The 20,808-nt window shown below is 31.0% G+C and overlaps 1 protein-coding gene across 1 annotated transcript; it reads left to right on the top strand.

Annotated features, from left to right (window-relative positions):
• The first annotated feature begins 584 nt into the window (after positions 1 to 584).
• Positions 585 to 11,794, top strand: LOC139498444 (C-type lectin domain family 4 member E-like). Its single transcript, XM_071286826.1, has 5 exons — positions 585 to 919; positions 2,568 to 2,603; positions 8,737 to 8,822; positions 9,636 to 9,723; positions 11,222 to 11,794. Exons 1-5 carry the CDS (start codon positions 613 to 615, stop codon positions 11,434 to 11,436), a joined length of 732 nt encoding a protein of 243 aa, XP_071142927.1. The 5' UTR covers positions 585 to 612; the 3' UTR covers positions 11,437 to 11,794.
• The last annotated feature ends 9,014 nt before the right edge of the window (positions 11,795 to 20,808 follow it).

A 20,808-nucleotide genomic window follows, 5' to 3' on the forward strand; every position in this document is an offset into this window, starting at 1 on the left:
GAAATCTTAAAATTGATATAAAAATCAACAAGTTGTCTTGATTTGACTTAAAACCAATCAAATGAAATTTTATGAAATGTATTATGAAACCAGCTTTTCGTCGTTTATAAAAGAATTTGTGTTTAACAGTAGAATAACAAAAATACCGAACAAAGTCCTTGATCAAACACATGGAATGGAAAACAACTGCCAAAGTCCTAATTTGGTACAGGCTTTACCTTATGTAGAAAATGGTGGATTAAATCTACACCTAAATGACAGGTGCATAAATTCAATTGACAACAATGTGTGAACAAACTAAACAGACATAAATGGTAAAAATGTCAAAAAGAAGGGTGCAGCAGTCAACCTTGTGTTATAATCTTAACCACTATAAAAAAGAAATGTGTCAAAAATAAAAACAAAATGACATATAAACAAAGCTTTTTAAAAAAAAAACAGGATGGGCCTAATACGCTTCCGGAGATATCATTTCACACACAATATTTTAATCAATACCATCGTGTACATGTGCAAGGTATTTAAACTTTACGTGCTTTATAGCTAATAAAGATTAATAAAGTCAGTGACCCATGAATGTTGTTACGTATACAGGTTTTAAATATATCAGTAATGGAGAACAATCTTGTAATTTTGCTTCTATCTGTAGTTGTTTTGCTTATTGCATTATATGGACACACCGTAGAAAAAAATATTAAAGAAGAAATTAAAAACGAATGTGTAAAAATGGTAAAAGCAGAAATTGAACACCAAAAGAAAATGAGGAAAATTAAAGATGAATTGGAAGAGATAAAATCGCACTTGCAAGAAAAAGACAATGCTTATAGAAATGAAATATATCAGACAAAACAAAACGTGACTATATTACTTAAGGAAACGTATACCCGTTACGATAACGCTTTCAACGATTTTAAGAAAGGTAAGAAAACAAATTCGATAATACACTAATTCACAATAGTCCATCCGCGTTTACCAACTTTGATCCAAATTTAATAAATTTTGGCAAAGGAAGACAACTCATATGTATATATAAAAAAGCCCTTTCAACCTTGCAACGATTACGTTTAGATTTTTCTGGTGTAACTTGTAAAATGTTTTCCCTTCACTTAGTATGCACTTGGTACTTACATTTTTCTCAATACTTTTTAAACATTTATCATTATTAGAAAAAAAAATATAACATTCCTCAAGATATTTTATTAATCATTAAAGTATATATAATGATCTTCATTTGTATTTAATTCATTAATTTTTCACACGTTTACATAAAAAATCTAAAAAATAAAAACAATACCAATTTATTTACATACAATTTGTAAATATGTTGTTCTAACTATTAACAATAATCTTAGCCTCAGGTTATTCCTTTCACTTAACTGATTTTGAAGTACAAGTTTGACAATATCCCTTGATTAAAATACCAAAGGCAACGCTTTTTTAATCTATCATATTTATATGTTAAAATCTGTCCAGATGGATATTATTTAAACACTTTCTACAAAATTTTAAATACAACAGTCAAAACATACAAGAATGGAGTCCAATATACTTGCATTGACAGTTTGACTTTTTATAAAACAAGTCCTGAAAATGCTACAATTACTCTTCTGTAATAAATGGAAACTTTAAAGTTACTTTAAATTTCATATGAGGTACATAAGAAAACCATTAAAATATAAATCCACATTTTTAGTAGAAACTTGCAATTTTAAGAATAAATCTTAAGAATAAGAAATAAATTAATCTGGATCTTTATATATATACACAGCCATGTATCGCCATCATTGATGGCGATCCGATGGACACATCTGTTGTAGCGTTGTCACTGACTCAAACGTACAATGTACTTATAAATATAATTATTTTCTGTGACTGTATATTACATTAATTTGTAGGATCCTTTACTATAGATAATTTAGCTGATCTGTAACAATAACATCTTCATGCCTTATATATCATGTACTGTAGTACGCCGTTAGATTAAAACTGACGTGGAAAGGTAACACACGGCCAGCGAAAGCTCTTTTTTTGAGAGCCCAGGTGGTCGTGTGGACTAGCGGGACGACTGCAGTGCAGGCGATTTGGTGTCACGATATCACAGTAGCATGAGTTCTAATCCGGGCGAGGGAAGAATCAAAAATTTGGGAAAGCAAATTTACAGATCTAACATTGTTGGGTTAATGTTTAGACGAGTTATATATATATATATATATATAAATCTTTATAATTGGTATATAATATAAATCTTTATAATTGGTTTCCTATAAAAATAAGAAATGCGATCAAATGATCAGCATTGAAAATCTAATGGTGGTTTAATGTAACAATGACGTTAGAAATTTGAAAACTTTTTTTTAAAACAAATCTTGTTCGAATGTTTTCGTTGTTAAAAATAAATATACCAGTATATAGGTATTTATAGGTTCATTGGCATGTCATTGACCCCAGCTCTAATTTTAATATTCAGATGTGTACAGTTTGATCTAGCTATATGTGAAGTATGTTTTATAGTGAAATATTAATAGACTGATAAATACCTCACTTTCGTTTATGTTTTATGTTTTCAGAAATTACGTCTAAAGAAAACAATACGCCTTCGGCAGGTATATATTTTACAATTTTTTTTTTATCTGGAATCTGCAGGTATGCTGTCCAATGAAAGGTACGCCTATCTTGATTTGCACTCCAGTGTAACATGCATACTGTATTCTTCTGTGTCAAGTATTTGTAAACATTAAAATGAAAAACAGCACTCAATCCTTTTTTTAATTATAGACACTAAAAGTGGAGTGACAAATCAAGAAAAAGTCGCTTATTGTAAGAGTTTGATGGACCGGCATACCGGTACGTACCTCTCGGCTGAAAATCAACATGATGATAGAGTAACACACATTATACTATCATGTTGGCACTGTCGTAAAGTTTTCCCACGATTCAGAGGTTTGTTTTGTTTTGGCGATAAAGCGTGACTTTCCGATATTATTTTAAATTTTTTTCTTTATTTAACACGGGAACGCTTTCTGAAAAAAAAAATATCAGCTAATATTTGCTATAGAATGAAAGAGAAATGTATCAGATTTCATTTAGTATCAAATTTAAATATCCTTTGAAACTAATTACCGAGTGAATTGATGAACTTCAATTGCATGTGACATTTTTTTCAATCTTACCGTCTGTCAAAGTATATTAAATGTCGTACATACATCAGTCGTAGTCGATGTTAGCAAAAAATAGTGGAACAACCAATGCTTAAGACGCTTTAATATTTCAAAGTTTGAAAGAAAATACCAATCAACTTTTACAAGCGTATTTATAATACTCATCATTTAGCAGTTTTAGTATTCAATGTTCACTGCAATAGGTCAAGATCCACTCCCTTTATGGCATGGGGTAATCGTAATTTGTAATCGTAATCAGCTGTAATCGATTACATTTTGCAGTGTAATCCTATGTAATCAGTTATCATGCCATTTCTGATTACAAGCAATCGTAATGTGATCGATTACATTGCCAAAAACAGGTGTCATTATAATTACTTTTAGAATACTTTAAGATTGCATTCATATGATTACTTGCTGATTACAAATCTTGTATACTGGAATATAGGAAAATAGTATTTGATAGACAATATGAAAATGTAAAGCATGAATAAAAAAATCATGAAACTAGTATTCACTATGATGGAACCTTGTTTAATGTGATAAATAGTATCAACTATATGACAAGTTTCGTATAACCAAGTGTTTTATTTTGTCAAAAGTTTACTAAAGGCACTTGCTTTTTAGTGTTTGTGAGATTGAGCTCTTAGGATATAAGAGTATGTCTTAAAAGCAGTTTTGTTCATTGATTGATCACTTCTGATATTAACTCAAATTTCATATAAGTATGCCCAATATTTTTATAAAACTACAATGAAATTCAAAAGCAGAAAACATTTAGTTCACATTTGACTTTGAGGGTCGACATACATAAATGCATAAGCCCTTTTAATTCAAAATGGAATTTAAAACCATATTTCATTTTTTGACAATTTTAATAAATTTTGTTTTCCATACATATATGATATATATGTATTCAAAATTTTCTAACAAATTATGACAATTAATTAACCACTTATAACTTTATTGATATTGCAATTAAGACAATAAAATTTTAATACCCAAGCTCACCTTTTGTTTGTTCAGAAAATAGAAGTAGTGATTAACACCTCTTAAAACATTTATGGATGTGTCAATTATGTCTTCACAGACAATAAAACTATACTTAATTGATTTTCCATTATTTGTCCAGGTTTTTTGTGAATTGGGCAGTTGGTTAAAATTTGTAGAAAAAACAAAGTGATATCTTTTACATAGAGAAAGGACACTTGTCTGTAGCTATGTTATCAAATTACACATGTTACACTGTACTTGTCTAATTTGTTTTAAATAAGATTAATAAATTATGGCTTTAAAAAAATAACCAAAATTAGCTTTTTCGTGAGGATAAAAAGTTATTAGAAATTCTTTCATATTGCAATATACAATGTAATCATAAGTAATCACAAATAATCATGATTACTTTAAAGAAAAGTAATCTAATGCAATCAATTACATTTGAAATAAGGTGTAATTTTAATGTAATCAATTACATTTTATAAGCAAAGTAATTGTAATTTAATCGATTACATTTTAAAGTAATCGACCCCATCCCTGCTCCCTTTTCCTATTCTTCCCTGACTTTTGTTTTGCTGTGTTTTTCAAAATGAATTATGTTGTGCATTTTCTTCAGTTTTGTTAGTGGGACTATAGATTTGGCAAAACTTTTAGGAATTTTGGTCCTCAATGCTCTTCAACTTCGTACTTTATTTGGCTTTTTTAACTGTTTTGGATTCGAGCGTCACTGATGAGTCTTTTGTAGACGAAACGCGCGTCTGGCGTATATACTTAATTTAGCCCTGGTATCTATGATGAGTTTATTTTGTTTCATGCAATGTTTGTGTCTAGATGTTTGACTTAGTGGAGTTTTGGGGTGTTTATATTGTTATTGAGTTTTTCGAATAGACTTATTTTAAACCACATTGGAACACATCCGAATTAATCCGAAAAATGATTGTCAATCCTGATTCCATTAGATGAAATAAAGTATCATAGGTCGTGTTATGAAGCCTATACATGTACAAGTCAAGACATATTTGTATACGTTTGAATACAAATGCTCAACAGCATGTGCAAAACGTTCCGCGGATAAATACACCTGCGCTAAAACACGCTACCATCAGACTGGTCTAAATGTTTATGTTACAGACAAAATTCATTAAAACGAGATAAGCAATTAAGGCATGTCGAGTCGATTGAGCGTAACGATTATGTTTAATATGCTACACAGCACCAGTCTGAATATCCAAAGGTAAGTGTATTCTGTATAGATCAGGGACAAGGCGCCTCATCATTCAGTATGAAATGTTGATTACTTGCTGAAGGGAAATATTTAACTTGATTGTAATGCTTCAAATGAGTCGTTGTTGCTTTCCACAAACTAACACAAAGTCTTTACGATGATCTGCTTTTGAAAACAAAGCATTTTCATTGTCGTATAATGTGCTAGATACATCTTATTGTGTTCTTCCAGAAGAAATATTTAGTAAGTATACAACTGCTAAACTACAGCACAAACTAGAAAATCGATACGGTGGTAACATTGTTGTTTAGAATAAATGAGAACAGAGCATATCAAATATGATTTTCAGTAGTTCAATTAGTGTTTTCGAAGTTATTCGGACCCTTTAAGATGCGGAAACCAATATGAAAAAGAGTTTACGATCGTCTTAAATTATAGATTTGTATTTTCCATCTCCGTCAGAAGTTTCCCTGAAGTACATGGTGATCTCAATAAAGTGAAGTCGGCGATAATTCAATAAATCGTTGTCAGAGCCTATCCCAGCACACCAACTCCATAGATCATAAGGTGTTTTGAACATCTATTTAGACCAATTAGAATTAACTAATTGACCATGGCCATGTCCATCGTTTGGAACCCAAGCCATTGCATAGTGACACTTATTATACAAATACTGTAATTTTTATTAGGGGCTCGACACTGCATGATCTTTCTGACTAATATTTTTCTATACTCTTTATCTACTTAACCTTGTTGATCAATTTAACGAACAAAGTATAGAATCTTTTTTCATAATCTGCAACATATTAATTACCCTTAGTTGCTGATGTTACTGTGTCTTTCAAGTTTTTATGCCTACGGAAAGCAAACAGAGGTCTTTTATCAAATAAAAGTTTGCCTTTTCGTCATCCTTCAATTTATCCCAGTGTTTTGAGATATTGTTCTTTATGTGTGATTTCTGTCTTGAAAACACTGTGGAGAATACCAAGGAAGGCGACTGTAATACAGATTTGGGCTTCACAATTAATGTGACTTTTCTTTGTTTTGCAGTCACTTCCTGCATAACAGTTTTAATTACTTTTTTTTATATCCCCTTTTAATAAGGCGCTCAGAAAATAACGCATATTTTGTTTGCAAATCTACTGGATCGTTCGTACATCTCTTAAAGCGAAACATTTCTACTTTCATTATGCCTCTGAAAGTAGAAGATGGGTGGCATGAGGACCTCTCTAAATACTGATAATATTCAGTCTTTTTTCGGAATGTCGTGAGGTCTAAGATTCCTGTTTCTCTAAATCTTTGGCCTTTGAAAACCAACACATCTAAAAACTGCATTTTAGTTTGTGATTTCTCGTGTGTAAATTTTAAAAGTGCATGTTGTCTGTTAGCATGTTCAAGCAATTGTGCTATTTCATCATCTGTACCTTCATTGTAAATGAAAAAGCCATCGTCCCTAAATCTATAGAGACTTGATATTTTCTGTTTATGTTGGAAAGTCCTTAAAATACTATTTAAGACATCATAAACTCTCAGATCCGTAATTTCAGATGATAAACTATTTCCCATTATAATTGCCAGACAACCACATTGGTCAGCTTTGAAATATGGATGATAAATGAAAAATAGCTCCATAAATCCAGTACTTTTTTACAACACCTTGTTTGTAAATGCAAATGCAAAATATTGTAGCAAATCTTGTGTGTGGGGGTTGTTATTATTGATTACTAATTTTTGTTTTTGTCGTATGTATACGATTCTTCACTTTTAGCTCACAAAGCATGCTCTTGGTTGTTCTGTGGTTTTATGACAGTTTAACGGTATGATTTAAACAGACCAAGAACAGACACGTACTAATCAGTTTGTTGATTATTTTTCAATGTCTACAGAACTAAAAATAAGATATGCAAATATGTTACATTCATTATTTTATTAGATCATAAGACATAAAACATGACCAATCAGTTTGAAAAACATTAACTTCGAATCAATATCATATAAACTATTTTAAGTTTGTAAAGTAATTCTGGTGTTTTTATCTAATTGTTTACCAATAAAATAATCACATGGACAACTCCAGCACATACGTTTTACAAACAGATTTAGCCGAAAATGTATCATGTGGTTGATTATTAGTATCTTATCGAATGACACCAAAAAAAATGGAATGGTTTCGCAATAGCGATTTCGCGACATACAATACCGGTTACCACTAAAATCAACGTTTGACCGATAAACAGAACGGACAACCTATATATCTTAGTGAATAATCAGTATACAATTTTAACCAAATTGTACACTACATGTAAGTCCTGTATTCATAAAGCTTTATTTCGTTTTCGTTGTGAGATATTTCATATGCACAATCGTTTAAGTGAACCTTAATGCAAAAAATAGATACCTTCATCTGCACCGATTAGAGACATGTTTTATATTTTCGTATTTTCGTATTTACTTTTCGACTAGTTGTTTAATTATTTTGTTCTTTATAATCACTAATGATAAATGTTTATTTATACTTTTTGATATATACTTCTAAAATTCTGAAATATATATAAACTACATTTTATATGTCAGGTACTCTTTTGTGGTATTGGTTTTGGATATGAATTATTTCGTAAGATTCCGGTTTTCTAAAATCAATGACACTAGCGTAAATGTATGACTGTTCCGACCGTACGGGTCTCTCGCGGGTGAAGACTATTAGACACTTCCGTTGTAGTACATGTACGCTACCAATTTTAGTTTAAGAACACTTTTGTCTTGAGTAACTTTTATCAAATATTAAAGAAATATGTGAATAGTTTTTGAAAATTCATAGAAATGCACACTTTATGTACAAAACCATTTCTCAAAATTATAATTGCATCTATATATCATAAAACTATATGGTGCTTAACAAATGCTTAATTAGTACAATAATTTGAAGTAGAAGACAACCATCATAGTTCTGTACATTTTCAGTATTTCTTTTTTACAAAACTAGGTACAACTGCAAAAACAGTTTATTGTTGTATCTAAAACTTTAAGGTATATCATGTCGATGTCCTATCATTAATATATACAATATTTGTACAATGTTGAAACTTAAAACATTTAGCTTTTGAAACAGAGAGAAAAGCGTAGCGTAGCACGTATACATAAATAATACATGTTAATTTATTAGGAACCGCAACGAAGACCTCAAATTAAACTGTTACGTAAACATGAATGTGTACATAACCGTTCCCTTGCAACATAAGTAGGATATAAGTATAGTATATGTGTATCTGTTCATGTTATCTACCACCCTGTAACTGGACAGTAGAAAGGTAGATAGCAGGATAAAAACAAATAAATGTTTATATTTCCAATTTCCAGGTGCTTTAAGGAGCTGCGATATTAGTTGGGGACTCGAGTCATGTTACTACTTTAGTCGATTTGCTACAAACTTTTACACGGCACTGGTATGTGTTCATTTAATTTTCACAAACACTATTTTCTTTATCTACACAATTTTCTGGAAGAGCTGAGCATTTCCAAAATAATATGTATATACTAAAAAAGTCGAAAAATGAATCAAAAGAAATATCTAAACACAAAAATTTCACAGTTATACATGAATTACAGTAATTAAATCTTAACATTTCTTATTTAACTTTTATAATTCCAAGAATTCAGTAAACAATTAATATATTTACTGTTTCAATTTTAAAGAGCCTAGAAAATCAGCCTAACAATGTTAGAGTAGCTCTGACTCTTTTCTTCCTCCCCGAGCGCGCTGGAACCGATTCTTTTCAATTTTACTACAACACCAACTAGCATTGCGCAGACGCCTTATCCCCTCCTCTGACTATAGCTGATTACAAATCAGCATTTGTTCCGGGCGGTGTTACCTTCTCGTAGGAATTAAACAAGGTCATCTAACACAATAAATGAAGTTTTTTAAGTGTACATGAAAACTCCTTTACTCATCTCTTCAGTATAATTACAGGATGCCATTATATATTCTATTTTTAGTAGCATACAATCACCCGATGCATATTTGGCTTTTTGTATTATCTAGTATCAAGGACAGAGAAAAAAGTACAAATATACAACACAAACAGAGTAAAATTAAATAAGAAAAATATGTGCAATGTAGTTCTAAGTAGCTTAGATCGAGAAACTACCATAAATATTCTGTTGTTGACTGTAGACCTTGCAATATTTATAACATTAAGCCGTCCAATTCGATGTTTATATTTGCATTACCGTTTTTTCTCCTTTTTTTTTGTAAGAGTTTTTGCAAAATAATTGGTGGGAAATTGATTGAGATTGACGACCAATCCGAATGGGATATGATCAAAAGGCATGTACAGGGTCGACGTAAGTATAAATTGATAGTGTTTGTGTTGTAAAAAAAATAAGGAGGTTTTTAAATGTTTCTTTATTGTTTTGCTTTTTGCATTTTTATCAATATATGCTAAAGAATTTCATGTAATCTTGAATTTCATGAACGGATATTTGATATTCTTGGACGGGGAGGAATATTGCGAATTGACTACTCATTTACATTTTTTTACTTTTATACACATATATTTCCTGTATTTTGTGTTTTGTTCATTTCATCCTGTATTGGGCAAATTTGTTAATTTTCAGCTCTTACTAGACCATGATATATTTGCGATTCCAATCCCCCCCCCAAAAAAAATAAAACCCTCCCCCCCTTTTCCTCTCCCTAAAAAATTAAATGGTCGTCCCCGAAATATGTGTTTTAGTTGTTTTATGCTCTCATAGGGTTATGTCTCCACGAAAACACATGTAACATGTGAAATGAAAATAAATATTACAAAAAGAAAATAGTTAAAATTGCAAGAAAACCATCGAGAAACAATATAATTACTAAACGCAATTAGTAAATGAAAAACGACAGATGACCAAAACTAAAAATAAAACAAAAGACAAACATAAATCCACAGATCCCTACATAACAATAAACACACACATCGTTTTGATAATGTGAAAATATGACGATCAATATCAGTGAAAAGGATTTCAAACCATAGTTGAAATGTAAGTAAATGTGTCATTTCTCAACCATATGACATGACCAAGTGCGAACATGAAGATATGTCGGATATTTATCTCTCATTTATTTTGGTTGTTCAACAATCGCAATAATAAATGCATTCCAAAAATTCGAAATTACCGTCGTAATTTTGAAAAAGTAGAATAATCCGTAGACTTTGCAGCAAAAATATTATGTCATGAATTTTAGAAAAAAGGGGTATCAAACTCAACGTTTCATAGATCTGATGGTCACATATCAACCTTTACAATCATAAACGTCTCAATAAAAAGTGTGTATCGCGGTGTTAAAGTGTATGATGTAATAGGAAATGGTGTAACTGTGTATTGTGCATCGGGAATAGTCTGTTGTTCATTGTGAATTTTGACTTGCTTTTAAATTTTAGTTCGTTTGATTAAAAATATATTGTCACTAACTCAAAACAAGTTATATTATTGATTGCTGTGTATAGTAAAAATCATGTACGAGATTTTAAAAGGAAAGGGTGGATGATATATGGTGTAATGGATGGGGGAGGGGGTTGTAGGCTGAAAAGTTATATGATGCATGGTCTAATAATGTACGGTATAATTAGGAATTTTACACCATTCAAGGACTGTACAGTGGTAAGTGTTTTACACTATATAGTATTTCCATTGCATTAAACTAGTGTATAGACCAATCTTAAAATGCATGGTAAAAAGTGCAAGGTTTAGAGTGGAATATGAAACCTTTACAAATAACCATCAAAGCCATTTTGCCGACCAGTATTTTCTTATATCAGTGTTTTTTAATGTATAGTATGTACTTTTGCAGGTTTTCCCGATTTTTTTATTGGATTGACCGACTTATTCAGCGAGGGTGATTGGCAAAAGGCGACAACGCTGGGAAGACAAATTTTCCTAAAATGGGCGAATGGGCAACCTGATAATCAGAACAAGGATCAGCATTGTGCTCAAGTTTGGGTCTCATCAATGACATTTGATGACCTAAATTGTCATCGTGATCGTCATTTTATTTGTGAGAAATAAATTGTCGTTTCCCTTACTAAAGAATTCACGTTGCATTTATATGACAACAATTAAAAAAAGATTTGTGTAAAGCACATCTTATGACGGTATTTGACCAACTTGTTTTTTAATTGTCAATGTATAAACAAAAACGTTTTAAAGACTAAGGTATTTCTACTCCAAGTTTAATCGACTCTAGCCAGTTTTGGCACTTTTTTCATGTTTGTCTTTTGAATTCTCTTCAACTTCGTTATTGACTAAATATTTCTCTTGTTTTGATTCGAGCGCAAAGGATGACAATTATGTAAACAACTGTGCTGATGGCATCCTAAATCATGAACCTGGGTTCTTTCATGAGATTAAATACATCCAATTTGTATATCGACTTTGTATAGAATTCTTAAATTTGTCACTGGTTTTTTTTTCAGTCCGTAATTTCCAAAATCACATTGCAATATAAAATCTACATAAAAACATATTTTAAACATGTATGATCAAAGGATTAGTCTTTCAGATATCTTAATTTTAGGCATATAGAATCAATTAAATGCGTGTAAACTGGCTATAAAACTTAGTTAAATCCACCACTTTCAAGTGAAAGTTTATTTACCAATTGAGGACTGTAGTAGTCAATTGTTTCCATGTGGACTTTCGTATAGAGTTTATATGTATGTAGATTTTTAAGCTCATTACTTGACCTTAAACACTAAGGGTATCATTAGCTCAGTTGTCAGTACTTCGGAAATGACATGATTTATAACAAACTTTTCTCAAATCTTTCCGTTTATAAATTTTGAAAATTATAAAGAAATCTCTTCAACTGTTACGGTTCTTATACATCCTTGGCTTTCAAATATTCGACTATGAGCGTTCCTCATGAATGTTAACGCAGATTAGCGCTCTGAAGACATGATATGTATAACTTGTTGTTTTGATTTTTTACAGCACTGGGTCGATACCTCTGTTGGTGAACTATCTGTCCCCAAGGGTATCGTCGTCACAGTTGTCATTACTTCGGAACTGACATGATTTATATCAAATCTTTCTAAAATTGTCCGTTTATAAATTTTGAAATTATTAAGAAACTTAGGTTTTAACTCCCTCAGACAAAGTTGACCTTGGATGGATTTAGCCTTTTTTTAGGTCCTTTTTGGTCATATAGCTCTTCAACTGTTTCGGTTCTTATACATCCTTGGCTTTCAAATATTTGGCTTTGAGCGTTCCAGGTAAAGGTTTATCCAGAAAAGCGCGGCGGATGCTTTCAATTCATAACTGGTTCTTTTTACTTTTTAGTACATTGGTTAGCAGAGTCAGTTAAACATTTTATATACGTCGTGAAATAAAGAATGAAAATTGGACTATTTGCCAAATCCAGGTATCTATGAAACCTCCTGAAAAGTATTTCAAATGATTGGTCAATATTTGTACTAAAGAAGGTAGACTTCAGTATAGAGAGAGCACTTATTTGTGTTTCAAATCTTTTGAATTTAAAGACTCGTAAGGATGTTAAGATATATGAACAAAGATTTATACAGAACAGGAATCGAAGAGGTCAGAGTTTTTGTTGCACAACACTACTAATGGGTGTGTAACTGCCTTCACTCAAAACAAAACTCAAACGGTTGGCTCTCGGAATGTTTTGACATCAAGCAGCTGATACATGGTTTTATAAAAATGCAAACCTTTATTTATTTACCTTATGAATTTATAACTATATTGCCTTGTTAGGGAGGTTCTGATAAAATAATTTCTATGCTTTGTCATCTATGTTGTTAATAATATCCTCTATTCACATGACTCAGTAGTATTTCATTAATTATGTTTAATGAGCCATCACATTTCTTATTAACACTACGTAGGTAAAATGTTAACTAAGGGACAATAATTAAAATATCCAATTTCTGGTGAAGGTATATCCAGAAAAGCGCCTCGAACGCTCGAAATTTACATGTTCTTTTTGCTTTTTAGTACATTGGTTAGCATGGTAAGCAGAGTCAATTAAACATTTTATACACATCGTGAAATAAAGAATGAACATTGGAATATTTGCCAACTCCAGTATACTATTAAACCTCCTTATAAAGGATCTACAATGATTGGTCAATATTTTTTTTTAAGAAAACATAATATAGTATAGAGATATAACGTATTTGCGTTTCTAAACTTTTGAATTTAAAGACTCGTAGGAATGTTTAGATATAGGAACAAAGATGCATACAGAACAGGAAAATGTCGGAGTTGTTTGTGTACAATACTATTAATGGCCTCCATTACTAATGCAGATCTCAAACGGTAGGCTATTGGATTGTTTTGACATCAAGCAGCTGATACATACCTTTGTAAAACTGCAAACAGTTATTTGTTTACCTTATGAGTTTATAATTATATTGCATTTGTTAGGGAGGCTCTGATAAAGTAATGTCTATGCTTTTTCATTTATGTTGTGATTTATATTCTCTATTTACATCATTCAGTAGTATTTCATTAATTATATTTGATGAGCTATCACATTTCTTATTAGCAAAACATGGGGTCGACTAACAACACGGATAGCGCATGTTCCGGCTTAGACATGCTACCTTGTTCATACTTGAATACTGTACTGGGCATGATTGGTTTGATTTGCGTCTTCATGACCATTCTTTACACGGTGATTATGAAAATTGCATACAGGCATGCCAAAGAATTGAGGAAAATTCGAATCCCGAAACAAAAGGGTAAGATTTTTAAATCGTCCGAATTAAAGGCATTAATTGTTTTAGTAATGACAGTGATGTACTTTGTCTTGTCGTGGGCTCCGTTTAGTGTATCTGTTATAGATGAATGTATGTCTGGGCAGATAGCCACTTATTATACACCAGCGATCTTTATAGCTTATTTTAATTCGACCGTCAATCCTTTGATATATGGAATAGGTAACAGGGAACTCAGAAATTACTTTCTTGCAATTTGCAGTAAACAAAACCGAAACGAAGTAGCACCTTTTACTACGGCAATCACTGCTATCTCAATGACGGAGCGACAGATAGCAGAAACCAATGTGCGAGTCAAAGGGAAAAGACTAAATATATAACATACTGGAAACATTGAATGAGAATAAAGGAGTTAACATTACAGAACGATACAATAGTTATTACAACACTCTTGGCTGTAAAATGTATATAATATATATATTATTGATTGAAACAATTAAGCCATTGTCTGTGATTTATTTTGTTTATCTTTTGAACGGAACTACATGTTGATAGAGCAAGTTTGAACTTCAGCATCAATGTGTTTTGTTTGATTTATTTTTAATCATAGTTAATTTGTAAAGGTAACACAAATAAACGTGGTAGGCTATACTTGAAGGTGCATCTCTTTTCTCTCTTCGTAATCAGACTATGTCATTAGATAGTTGTGAACACTAGAAAAGTGAACTAAGTTATAATCATAACTATGGATGATGAGAATTGTTTTGCTCACATTAATGGCAGCTGTATATATGTTACAGTGAATTTGTATAATCAGTAATTATGAAGAATCCCTGAAATTTTCAGGTATTCTGTAGAATCACTGGGTAGTTTATGGATTATATATAATCACTAAAATTTTCAGGGATTATGTATAATCACTAGCAAAAAACATCAGGGATTCTACATAATAACTGAAATGAAGAAAAAGTTTTATTTATAAAGAAAATGATTAAAAAAAACAATTATCCGATAAAATCAAATAAAAACATATTATCATTATCATTATAAAGTAACATAAATTGTAAAATGTTAAGCACAATATATAAAAAAAAAATGATAACCACAATTGTTCAAAATGTTAGGCACACTATATTAAAATGTGAAACACAATATATTAAAATAATATGCTTCACATCTGTTTTTACCACAATATCCACATTTTAAAAAACATTTTTCTGCACATATCGAATAAGATTTTAACGACACGCCTAAGAAAAATAAGTGTTCAGTAAAAACATCTGAAGGTACCCCCCCCCCCCCCAAAAAAAAATAATTAAAAATAAATATGGGAATTTGTGACCTTGAACTGGTTAGTGCAAGAAAGATACCATGTTTTGTGGCCAGGCGATATCCTTTTTCAGACTTTTTTTTTAACAATTGCCATGGTTATGTTTTTTGGGTTTCCCTTACCTTTTTTACCCTGTGGAATTGCTATGAGAATATTTCACCAAATGCAAGCTTCCTCTTAAATTTTGTTCTATTTGTCAATCCTAAGTTCTGCCTGGTTTTTTTTTTCTATACATTTAGATGCCTAACTTCTCACAGTTTGAATTTCTTGTTCATTTGAACAACAAAAAAAAAACACCACAAAACAGATGTTCCCTGATACTCTTCACCATTTGCTCTACATGTGTCTCAAATAAGATGCTTTGTGGATTTACAAATAGAACATGCATATCCATTTGACGCTGGCTTTTAATAAACAAACAATACATGTAAAGTTATCGCTATAAAGGGAATCTTAATATTATTAATTTTTAATTCGTAAACTTTATCTCGAAACCCTGTGTTGTTTATATCTTTTATATCATCCTCTGTGTTTATAAGCCAAATTATTTCATTTGACAAGGAATATTAAAGAAAAAAATATATAATTTGTCTATATTAATTTTTTTTATTAAACAAAGGATCATTAAATTATTCATAATCCCTGAAATAATATTAGGGAATTTGTAGAATAATTATTAAAATTTTCAGTGATTATGTAAAATCACTGGTCATTTTCAGGGATTATATATAATTACTAATGATTTTATAGATTCTACATATTCCCTGAAAAATCAGGGATTCTACATAATCCCTGATTATACAAATTCACTGTAACATATACACAATACCAAATTACCTTTATAATATAGTAAGCAGGGTCTGGGATCTAATACTTAGGTCTCGTGAATTACTGAATATACATTATTTTCTTAAATGCTAATCTGGTAAAGTTGGAACCGTTAATGTTATCCTATAATGAAAGGGAATCAATAATAGTTATTATTCATGCCGTGAACGATCGAAGTTTAGATGATATGATCCATTCGAATTTCTACCATGTTATTTGAGGATAACCCACTTCTGTCCAAGGCTAGGGGATTATGAAATATCTTTGGAAAACGTCAGAGAATAATAAATTGACAAGAATATTGTTAAATCTTAAACCACTTCCTTTTTTTTTTTTTTGCTCGGGTCATTTCAAACTCGTCACGATACCAGGCGTAAAATGTTATACACAAGACGCGCATTTAGGTAACATAAGACTGTATCAGTGGCACTTGAATGAGCTACAAAGACGATGAAATAAACCTATTCTGCTCGGACGAATATGTATTTTAAAATGGGCTGTGTTGCTTTTGCCTCAGTTTTTCTGTGACGTATTTTATGATGTTTTAATATTTCAATATATGTTTTGTTTATGCTACGGAATTGTCTACTTTTTTTCTCATTTATTAACTGGAATTTGACTTGATCTTTCACATTGGTCATAAGGGTCTGAGAATTTATATGTACCGATTATGGCTTAGTATTTGATAATATCTTAGGACTAGACTAGAGAAATTTTTCAATCAGCTACTATCATTGGATTTTAAAAGGACGATCGTAACTTAGAGGAGGATATTTGAGCCATTTGTTCCATATTTAGCACATTTTTGCTGTCTTTTGTTTTACTTTTACTCATTATTATAAAGACCAGAAGGCAGTTGGGAATTCTTTATGCTCTATTGAAATCTATAAGCAATATATATTTTAGTGTCAATATGTTATACAGTGTACATGTATCTATTACTGAACAAAAATTTCAATGCATTGGTTCATTATCAAAAGTATTTTGTATCCTTTCTTAATTTTTATATCATAACATTATAATGAATCAAAGGTTAATCTATTGTAAGCTAACACTACAACTGATATTGAAAATTATTGCTTTAAGGAATTTTAATACAATTCATTTTCTTATTTCAAAGAAGTTGAGAACTTAACTTATACGACTTTTTTTCTTATTTCAAATCTATTTTCTTATTCGAGAATTTGGAGTCACTTGTTTCAAAATCTGGAAGTACAGTAAAAATTTGTCAGAAAATCTGGTTTATTAAAAGGCAGCTTGAGAGTACAAAAGATCTGAATAAGACATGTGATAGAACTTTCAAGTGTCTCAATTTATACATTCTGGTTTTTTTATGTACTACATGTATAAACTGAAGAATACCTGTAGTTGTCTTCTTTCATTTAAACTAGGTTCTTTTTCTTCAAGCTATTGTACTAAAGTAATCGAAATGCGATTGAAAAGTAATCGATGATTACATATTTTTGGCTGTAATCGATTAAATTACGATTACATGCAAATTTATTGATTAAAAAGTAAAACAACAAATACCGAACTCCCAGGAAAATTCAAAACGAAAAGACCCTTAACAATTGGCTAAATCAAAGGACCAAAACCATCAAACGAATGAAAAACAACTGTCATATTCCTGAATTGGTACAGGCATTTCATTATGTAGAAAATGATAGAGTAAACCTGGTTTAACCTTACAATTTGAAATGTGCATTTCAAACCAATAAGTACTTTTAATTACACCAGTATGTTCCAGGGTGTCAATATAGCCTCTTATACAAATTTTTGATTATTTTAAGGGATTTTAAATATCTTTGTGTATGTAAGGGATTTTTTTCAGAATGTGTTATGTCTCCACCCCGAATACACATATTTGAATATGAAAATATTAAAAGCCGGTTTAAAATGTCGTTGATAGTATCAGACGATAGCTTAATTAAAGCTGATTTCAAAAATATATGGTTTCTATACATTTTTGCTTGAAATTAAGGTTGATAATTTGTTACTTCCGGTTTAAAAAATGTTACTTTTGGTATCATATGATAGGTCACTTGACACTGATTTCGAAAATATATGGTTCTATATACTTTTATATTAAATTAACGAAAAAACGACTATTTCCGGTCTACTTAATTTTACTTCCGGTTGACTTTTTAATGTCATCTGTATTTCTACCAAATGCAAAATACCATCATGTCCTTTATCCTGTATCAATATGAAGTTATAGCAAAGGTCAAAATCTAGAACGTAAAATTCACCTTTGACCTTGACCTTAATTATAAGGTCATCAAGCAAGGATCTCATATCAAAAGACATCAGGTCTCTACTATGTATTGTTAATAAGATATAGTATCTTAAATCTTATTTTTAACATTCAAGGGGGGAAAAGTCCAAATAAATGAAACCATACCGCTTTGTAAAAAAAATTTCCTGTTACGACATATCGCAAATAAAAATTTGTTGAAAATATATAACAGTGTCTTAGAAGTAGCATACACAAGCAAAAGCAAAAAAAACATGACCTTTACATTTTACCTTGATCTTTTTGGTGGACCCAGAATCTCAAAACAAAAGACCCTAGGTCTCTATCACTTATGGTTTATGAGTTACTATAACATTTCACTTAATACATGTAATATGTCAAATATATAAAGGGAAATAACTCAGATATGGACTCTTCAGATCTCTTCGATTACAACTATTCTCAACAACCTGAGCCTATAACGGGCACCTGGTAAAATATTTTTTTTGTAATCTTTTATGCTAATGCGGCGTAAAGCAACCAACAATCAATCAATCAATGTAATCTTTTACGGTTGCGAAGAAGTAGTGCACATACGTAAAACAGGGTTCGAGGAGATAACTTTTACAAAGTAAAGCGTTTGGTTAAGAAGGGTCAGTTTAAAAAAAGTCATGATAAACTGTTCAAAATCATAAACCAAATATATAAGCTACATCTTTTGAAACAATACAGCACAAGACAAAAATTTGGCGGACGAAAAAAATTATCAGAACAAAATCAAAAGTGGAGAGACCTAATAAAGTGACCTTAAATTCCTATTCTGAATGAAAGCATTTACATATTAATTAAATCTTATATAAGAAAAAAATCTTAACAGGAGGTCACAAAAAAAAGATTTAAAAAAATAGTAACTTCGGACTTAGGATCAGTTCAGATATAACAGAAACAATGACGGGTCCTCATCTGAATGAAAGTCAGCATTATGACAGGAAGAGATTTATTCTGAATATAACAACTTTGGACTTTGGTCAGTTCAACCACACACAATCAATGATGGCTCTCCGTCTGTATGATCAAATGCACACATTGATTTAACCAATGCAAAAATTAATCTGTCACTAGGTTAACAAATACTAAGGTCAACAATGACAGCCATCTTTGATTTTAAATGTGTACAAATGTGTGAAATGCAGGAAATACCATGGTATAGCAAGAATGAATATTCCTATACTTAAATTCTCAGACTTTCTTTGGTATTTTGCTTCCTTATTTTAATTTATTGTTTAAATGTACATAGTATTATGTAATGTGCACATAATGGGGCGATTATATGTATTATATATAGCATGTCTATTTTTTTAGAACTGTACTGTTGGCTTGTTGTCTAACTCTTCAAGCATTTATGCCATGGTTGATATTGTATATGTTTAATTGATCGAGCTTAATATTCAATGGCAAATATTTTATAATAGAAAAACAGGATATTTGGTATTCTTCCATGAAAACAAATCTGTACATGCACAGCATCAAAAAATCAAAGGAACAGCGCTTTTATTTCTGTTCTTCCTCTCAAATTCAAAGTAAGGCCTTTAACACAGTACAACAAAAAACCTCTCACCTCACTGCTAAGCATGTTTAGGGCGATTTTTGTCGAGCCTTCAACTTTAGTCGATCCTACATTCCGTCGGCGTCGGCGTCGTCGTCAGCGGCGGCGTCCACAAATATTCACTCTGTGATTAAAGTTTTTGAAATTTTAATAACTTTCTTGAACTATCGTGGATTTCTGCCAAACTTGGATAGAGCTTGTTTATGTTCACAAGATAGTATCCAGAAGTAAATTTTGTAAAAAAAAGATTCCCATTTTTCCCGTTTTTTACTTATAAATGGACTTAGTATTTCTTACAGTTAACATTACATAAAGTCTGCAGTTAAAGTTTTTAAAACATTTTTAAGATCCTTTAACTATCCTGGATTTTTACCAACCTTGGACAGAAGCTTCTGACAATCAAAAGATAGTATCAAGAGGAAGATCTTAATTGATTTCTTTCATCATTTTTGTTGAGTGTGTGATTAACAGCAAAAGTAGGCGAGACACTGGGTTCCATGGAACCCTTACAAATTTTTATTCTTAATAAAACAAAACTTACTACATGTACATCCCTTTAAAGGAAATATGATGTATAAATTCACGACTCAAAATCCTGTCATACATGCGATAAAAAAAATCAGAGAAGTTCTTATATTGCTGTTCTTCATCTCAAAATCAGATTTCCTTAGCAAACTAGTTTGCATATTATTGAATAATGAGG

Source organism: Mytilus edulis, chromosome 12, assembly GCF_963676685.1.
Source record: "Mytilus edulis chromosome 12, xbMytEdul2.2, whole genome shotgun sequence".
NCBI lineage: Eukaryota > Metazoa > Mollusca > Bivalvia > Mytilida > Mytilidae > Mytilus > Mytilus edulis.

What these genes read in the sequence shown, in the direction of transcription:
- LOC139498444 (XM_071286826.1), top strand. Translation starts at nt 613, where the DNA reads ATGGAGAACAATCTTGTAATTTTGCTTCTATCTGTAGTTGTTTTGCTT. An exon ending in AAACAATACGCCTTCGGCAG is followed by an intron (nt 2,604 to 8,736) that starts GTATATATTTTA and finishes TCCAATTTCCAG; the next exon opens with GTGCTTTAAGGAGCTGCGAT. An exon ending in AAGGCATGTACAGGGTCGAC is followed by an intron (nt 9,724 to 11,221) that starts GTAAGTATAAAT and finishes GTACTTTTGCAG; the next exon opens with GTTTTCCCGATTTTTTTATT.